At 33.6% G+C, this 7610-nt stretch overlaps 1 protein-coding gene across 2 annotated transcripts; it reads left to right on the forward strand.

Moving 5' to 3' along the window:
- Positions 1-2055: 2055 nt before the first annotated feature.
- Positions 2056-5596, forward strand: LOC124368997. Of its 2 annotated transcripts, none has more exons than XM_046826595.1 (2): positions 2056-2209; positions 3483-5596. In XM_046826595.1, exons 1-2 carry the CDS (start codon positions 2153-2155, stop codon positions 5532-5534), a joined length of 2109 nt encoding a protein of 702 aa, XP_046682551.1. In that variant the 5' UTR covers positions 2056-2152; the 3' UTR covers positions 5535-5596. The 2 variants fall into 2 exon arrangements, with proteins under 2 accessions (XP_046682551.1, XP_046682550.1); XM_046826594.1 differs by lacking the exon at positions 2056-2209 and adding an exon at positions 2288-2442.
- The last annotated feature ends 2014 nt before the right edge of the window (positions 5597-7610 follow it).

Genomic DNA, 7610 nt, shown 5'->3' on the forward strand with positions numbered 1-7610 from the left:
AGCACGGAAACTTTTTTTAATGAAAATTGAAATAAGATTTATATTTTTATATATTTTTTAACCTAATTGAGAATTGTAGGGTTAGGAGAATAGCGTGGAAGATTTAGCTATTGTAAAAGATTGTAAAATGTACTTCTTTGAAAAAATGTGCAGTGTTGTTTCGAATGCTAGCAGGAATTTGGTTATTGTTATGTGGACCGCCCGGTCTTTTAGCGATTCTTGTTTGATGCTTTACATATCCCTTGTTCTCAAGTCACTTTGATTTTACAGAGTCCTGAAATAGAGACCGGGATTTCACATTGTAACAATTCAGGATGTACAAAGACAATTCCTTTCGAGGAAAGTATGGACGTTTCTGGAGCTTATCGGAGTGATTGTGCGAAAGGTTTTGCTTACCTGCTTTTTTAGCTCTTTTGTACTAAGGCTGAATTGTTGTCTTGCTTCACAGTTATATACGGTTGTGATGTATCCGTAGGAATAGAGACCTGGGTTCACGAGTATATCTCTCGTAAGAAACTTTATCTGAGTGCGTACATCAGAGATTGTGACTCAGTAGATAAGCGTATTTTATATATATATATATAATACGCTTATCTACTGAGTTTTATATATATATATAAGTGTTTGATATATATATATATATATATATATATATATATCAAACACTTCACATAGGTTTTATTTTGAATTTTTACGAGTTTTTATAAAAAGTAGAAATGGAATATGAGCTCTAACTGCGGGATTAATAACTTTAACTAAATGCTTTGAGACTTATTTTCAAGTGATGTAAGATTGGTTACTTAAAGTTTCAAGAGTTCAACTGAAGTTCGTTGAATTGACCAGTGAAGGAGTCAGTGGGTAAACATCCCAGTAATTACAAGACACATTTTCATTACAAAAGTTAATTAATACACCTGCGAGTTTTAAATTAGACGAAGCATACAAAGAAGGAAGAAAAGTTCTATTGTGGGTTGTGGGGTTACTTGCTTGATATCCATATTTTGAGAAGGGGGAACTAGCACCTTACATTGATGGTCTGTAATTAGTTCTGCCTTATTCAGTTTATTAACTAAATAAAAATATGTTAGTTGTATTTTTAACGTCGATTACAGTACTGTAAGTCCTTCCAATGAAGACAAGATCCTTCTGAATTCTTCTTGTCCTTAATAAAGTACCAGTGCCACTGTTTTGAAAAAAATCAGTCAAAAAATTATTTAAGAGCTGTAAAAAAACCAAAGCTTGATAAATACATGTTATTATGTTAAATAACTGTTCAAAAGATCTTGCTACATCTGAGCTGCTGAAGTTTTGGATAGTCATAAAATACGTATAGAAGCTTTCCTATGTATAAATATACGGCTAATTGAAGTTGGGATTTCTTAAGTAGAATAAAAATATATCTGTTGAAGTTTTAATAACTACCATAAATAACAAATAATGGGATAGTTCAAATCCTACCAATAAAGTAGGAAATTGTGATTAAATAATTCATTTATTACAGCTAATTTCGAATATTTCACGTAAGACATCAAATTTTAAAACCCACTATGAAAATTATTATTTGAGAATGACACAACTGGATTGAGTTATGTTTCGTAAGAGTTAATCAAAATAACGAGGTGATTTATTATCAGCAAAGAGTTAAAATTACACATAGTTTTTTATTACTATTTTGTGTTAGAATAGTTGATGACTATTATAAAACCTGAACAATTACTTTGATGAATTTCTAGAGCCAACAAAGGGTATGTACAAATATATAAAGATAAAACACCTAGAGAGTTGCGAAGTTCAAAAATACATCTTCTGCCATATAAATTACTAAACATAAAGTAAAAAAATAATACTAGTCGTGAAAGTGTTTAAGTAATCTTCACAACATAACCATATCAGTTAGTAATTTGTTTGTTAAACATTTCTCTGCAGTATTAACTATACATAGTTATACTTCTCTAGGATGTAAAATGTAGAGTGGACGGTAAGTAATAATATTGGTGCTCCCACTGTTTCCATTATCAGCAGGTGAGTTACGGTCCTTGTTTATGTGTTTACTTACACAACTGATATTTGCTCCCAGTATCAGGATCTGAGCGTTGTCAGTTGTAAATTGTCATCAAGATATTGTGCGTGATGAGAGATCCAGGCTCCGCAGATGTTCTCCGTATCTTTCGCGGTTACTCTCGGATTTTTGGCTACTACTAGTTTTCTGGTGGGTACATTTTTACCAAACTCAATGAAACGTTGTCCTATACTGATTAAAGATAAGTTTGTACAATAGTGCGTAATGTGTATGCGGTTAAACCTTTAAACATTCGGAGACATATGAACAATCCAGAAGGAAAATTTGTCTTGGAATCTCCCCCAGTGCGGTCTTCGGAGAGGCTGTTTTATATAATTTTACTAATATATTTTTCAATTTGTGTCATCACTTTTAAATGCCTGGTAGTGTATTATTTGTAAAAATAAATATAACAGTAATAACTGTGTTTTAGTTAGTGTTTATTTGTTGTGTTGATATTACATAAACAAATTGGACTTCTATACAAAATTATAAAACTATATTCTATGAAACTTCTTAATGTTCCTCGAAATTCTTTTGCACTTTTTAGCCGGTTTTTTACATATTATATTTCTCGAGTTATTGGGAAAATACATTTGAAACTAGAATTTGGTCGATTGATATGAAATGAGAGGGCACTCAAAACGGTATAGTTTTATATTTCTAAAAGATGATCAAACATAACTTAAAGACCAAAAAATAACTCATTTACATTAAAAAAATTAGCAAAGTTTTTAACAATGTAGGAAAATGCAATACATATTAGTAAATAAATAATGTAAAAAAACTATAAAGAAAATAACTTTCTTATTTAAGCTTGCTTTTGTCCAGAATTCATCCTTAACTTTTCTAACGATTAGAAAATTAAGTTTATGGTTTTGAGATTATATATGAAACTTGTGAGGTTTGGAAAATGAATGGTTTGGAGACGTAAAGTATTAGACCAAACCTATAAACATAATCTTTTCTTTAGGAACAGTTTAGTTTAAGGAATACCGTAATTCCTTTTTAGCATACATTTTACAAAATAAAAAAAATGTTTAATGTGTATTTAATATTTTTGTTAAGACAATTAAAGTAATATTGTGGGATTATTGCAATATACCTTAAACACACTAAGGAAATAAAACTGCAAATCATATACTTCAAGTTCTAATAGAGAGAAAGCGCATTTACATCCAATGCAGATACTTTTGCAAAGTTGGCTGAGGTGTACAAACGCGGTCTTTGAAAAAAAGAAATAATATTTTATTACTTATTAGTTATTTTATATAAAATTATTTATTCCATGCATTGCTAGACTATTTGTTACTATTTACTGTAAAAGCTGTTTACCAATTACTGTCCCCTTCTCTGACAACCACAATTACTTTCATGTTGCATTCAAAGTAAGTAAGTGTAATTAACAAATATTTATTTTCAGAAAACCTCAAGAGCGCTTCCGCTACCTACTACTCCTCTTCCGCCACTTCCACGAAGATTCATAGAGCCACCTTTCGAAAAACCGTTTGAGAAAGACCTTTTCAAGGATGGTTACTCTGTAGACTACCCAGATGTTCCCAAGAGACCCAATATAGCGCAACAAGCTCACGAAAATGTTAAAAAAGTTCCCCGAAGCTGGGGGCCACTCTCCAACGAAATATATGAAAGCAACTTCTATGGACAACCTCAACCTAGAGGTATAATAGATACAAATAGTATACAGCAAGACTTCGGCGATGCGTTTAAGAAGAATTACGTCAATAACTTTGAGGTTGAAGGTTATTATTTAGATGAAGATTTGTCAACCGAAGAAGAAGAAAGTAACTTTATTGAACCAAGTTACCCGGCTGAGCCGACTTTGGTCAACGCGTACTTCGGTATTGAGCCTCAGTTGAACTACGTTAGTGATCAGTACCAGTTTCAAACTACCACCTATTCCACTTATAGCGGGGACGATACAACTAGTGCAGACTATAATGTTAGTGAAGAAACACACGAATTGGACAATGACTCGAGTTGTGAAGAAACTGATGAAGATTACAACAACGACACTGATTTAACACCACCTATTGTTACCAACTCTGTAGGTACCAAAGGCCCAACGAAAGTTCCTCAAGTAAAATCCGGAGAACAATTTCAGCAGGTATTAAGTGCACTGAACAAAGTGCTCAATTCAGACTCCGACATAAATGACAGTGAAAGCAAACCAAAAATTCAGAGGCCTACCAAGAAATTTGTCAGGCCGATAATGAACCCCAGCGAAGGAAAATCAAGAAGTAAACCGATTGTAAATGAAGATCCCATCATAGAAAAAACTCCCGCTCCAAAAGAAGTATTTTCGAGAACTACAACAATTACAAAAACTACGACTTGGTATCTTAATGAGGACAACGAGGTTATGGTTATAGAAGATATAGACGGTATGCGCAATCCTCTGAAAGGAAAATACACTAAGACAAGTAAAACAACGACTTCGGGTCCTGTTCCATGCTACTTACAAGGGTTAGAGGACGTGATATTTGAGGAAGAAAACGAAAAAAAAAAAAGCAAAACTATACTGGATAAAATGTCGTACTTGAAAGGGATGAATCCAACTTCAATCACGTCATTTACAACAGCACCGAATCCATGGTCTACAGAAGTACATGAAGAGGTGGTTTTTGAAGAAATAATTAAAATGAAAGACGTGGGAACTCATGCAGAATCAAAAACACATTATTTAGGCTCCCAACCTTCACCAATGGAACACATTGTAGATTATTTGCCTAGAAAACATTCAGTAATTGAAGAAGATGTCGAAGAAGTCAAAGAGGTTGAACAAGTTATTATAGAAAAGGAGGAGGAAGAAATAGTTGTTGAAGCCTCCCTAGACTTTCAACCATATCAAGTGCCCATCCCTTCTCCAAAACAATATGTGCCTCCTGTACAGTTTCAACCTGTATACTCTACCACACACCCGCAACAATCTATTGAAGCAGAAAGTACAGCCGAAGACAGGAACTACCTAGAAAACCCATACATGAATGATCTGCTCAGTGGTCAGATAACCACTCCAAAGCCCCTTTCAACTCCACCTACAATTGACAATACCTTCACGCCCCATCCCACAGTGGGGCCTCATCCGTCTTTGGACCCAACCCATCCTCCAACACCGAGCACACAGTCTCCTTACAATCTTCCACAACCCTTGAGCGGTCAACATCCTCAGCTTTACGGGAACCATCCCCAACCTCAAAACTGGGACCATTCAGGCCAAGCAAACAGAAGAGACAAATGGGAGCAACAGAACAACTGGGACAACTACCAGGATCCTCAACACCCACAAGTGAAGAATGAAGTTCTTCCTTTAATTCAAGAAGAACCCGTCCGACACCACCCGAGTAGGATGGAGCAGGAAGGTAAGCGTCAATTGACTCCCCAAGAAGCAAAGAGGCAATTGTACCAGAATAGACAACAATTCCAGAACCGACAAGGAAGAACTCGAGATCTATAAATTGAATCTACGTAACTTTGTGTGTATCATTTATAGGATGCATTATAATGTAAAAAAGTTAATGGGTTTCATTTCCTAGTTTCTGTTGAACAATGTTTATTCTAATATATATTAACCGATATCCATAACTTCAGGATCATGTATGAATAGTTTAATGCTATCCGATGGAAGCATCGATGGAAACAAATAGAATAGTATTCATTTTCATATTCATTTGGGACTCAAAATAAGGGATTAGATCTTAACTTAAAATTACGGCATCCTTTATTCTGCAAGGCCTCATCGATATGACAAAGCATCTTTAATAGATTAATAAAGTAGTTACTTATTAAAACCTAGTAAACAAGTTTCGTCTCAAACTTAAAATTGGTTCTTAATATATAGCAATGCATCAGTGGGGAGTCAACCTGAGTGATTGAAGTTTGAACGATGTTTGACATTGTTTGATGGATATGTAAAAGCAAGGTGATAATCAAAAGCTAGTATAACTATTTTATGATTGATGGCAGTGTTTGTATTTTGTTTAGGTGTTATTTTATTCCAGATTAGCCAGTTAATATTAAATATATATAAGTATCAAAGACATAGTCATTTGGAGATATTCGCTTTTATATATTTTGAGATATTCATGATTATATCTTAGTTAAACTTCACAAAAGAGAATTTAAATGATTTATCAGCCTTTTCGTTAATTATTTTAAAATATAGTGCTCAGGATATAATCCATCTCACATAGATGAGAACAATTCAATTATTCATACCAATTATGAAAAAACCTAATTCTGCAAATGAGGAAAATAAGAAATTGTAAATTTAAATATAGAAAAATATTAATAATTAAGGACACCAATAAAATAAATCTAACTCACGTGTAATATTTTTAGTTTTGTGAAAATACATTTTTACTTTCTGTGTCCTCCAAGGCCCTTGGATATCATTAAACATTTTCAAAAAGTAAATACGAGTACAAATTTGGAGAAAAAATGTCCAAATAGCTTATTTGAATATTAATACTATTCGGTACTATTTTGGGCGAGTTTCAATACGGTACTACACCTGATCTCAAAAATGGTGATTTGATAGCAGCTAAAGAGATCTTGAAGAACATAACCTCTGAAACTTGACCGGTATCATAATTGATGGTTTTAATGAGGTACAAATAACAATAGAGTGAAACCATATTTTCTTATAGAGTGGTAATTAATTATTATTTGTATTGAAATCAACGGTTTAGTATTAGATATTCCTAAGTTTTTGTATTAATGTTATTATACTAATACAACTTTGAATAGAACGACAAACAGTTTAAGAGGACGTAGTTTAGGTGGGACTTACGTTTCATTAGATATGACCCATTAGACCTAATATTAAGGCTTCAAGTCAAAGGTCACCTTTCGAAAAATGTTTCTCTTACTGGAATTAGACTACTTCCCATTAGAAAATTGTAGTGGAAGAAACGTTTTTTGAGTTCCAAGTTTCACGGAAAGGGAGCACTAAAATTTATGTTTAAATTATTATTCTGTATATAACGTTTTATTTAATATAATGGATACTAAGCTTTTGATTCAATTCAATTTTGTCAAGCTCAGTCTGTCGATCAGATAACACGAGCTGCTAGTCGCTAGTCGCTTCGAGGACACTTTCAACTTGCATAGAAACAAATTACATACTGTCTGTTTTACTCAAGTATGCATGTAAAAAGTTTTAATTAATTAAAAATATGTTAACAGACTGTGGCATCTGCTACTTATCTTGCTTGAATAGTGAAAGTGATTTGCTGAAAATGTGATAAATCATTACAACGTTCGCTGCGTAAAAAGTGGCATGGAAAAACTTAAGATTCGCTCCTCTAAGATTGGGACGCCAAGAAGTGCCATACGTTTATAATATTTACCCACAGCAGAACGTATTCTGCAACTAGCACCTCCGTTAGTAAGGATTGCATAACCCAGGAGGGTTAACTTCTGGCTGTTTTATACCTTCCGGTTGAATCCTACACTAAGCACAAAAAACCCGATGTGTCACTTAAACTTATGGCTGTCCAGGAGCAGCACGTTACTAACCGCAAATTTGAGA

This window comes from Homalodisca vitripennis, chromosome X (genome assembly GCF_021130785.1).
Source record: "Homalodisca vitripennis isolate AUS2020 chromosome X, UT_GWSS_2.1, whole genome shotgun sequence".
Taxonomy (NCBI): Eukaryota; Metazoa; Arthropoda; class Insecta; order Hemiptera; family Cicadellidae; genus Homalodisca; species Homalodisca vitripennis.

Coding starts and splice junctions, on each gene's coding strand:
- LOC124368997 (XM_046826594.1), top strand. CDS start 2,323: ATGAACAATCCAGAAGGAAAATTTGTCTTGGAATCTCCCCCAGTGCGG. Junction 2,443..3,482: donor TCATCACTTTTAAATGCCTG/GTAGTGTATTAT, acceptor ATTTATTTTCAG/AAAACCTCAAGAGCGCTTCC.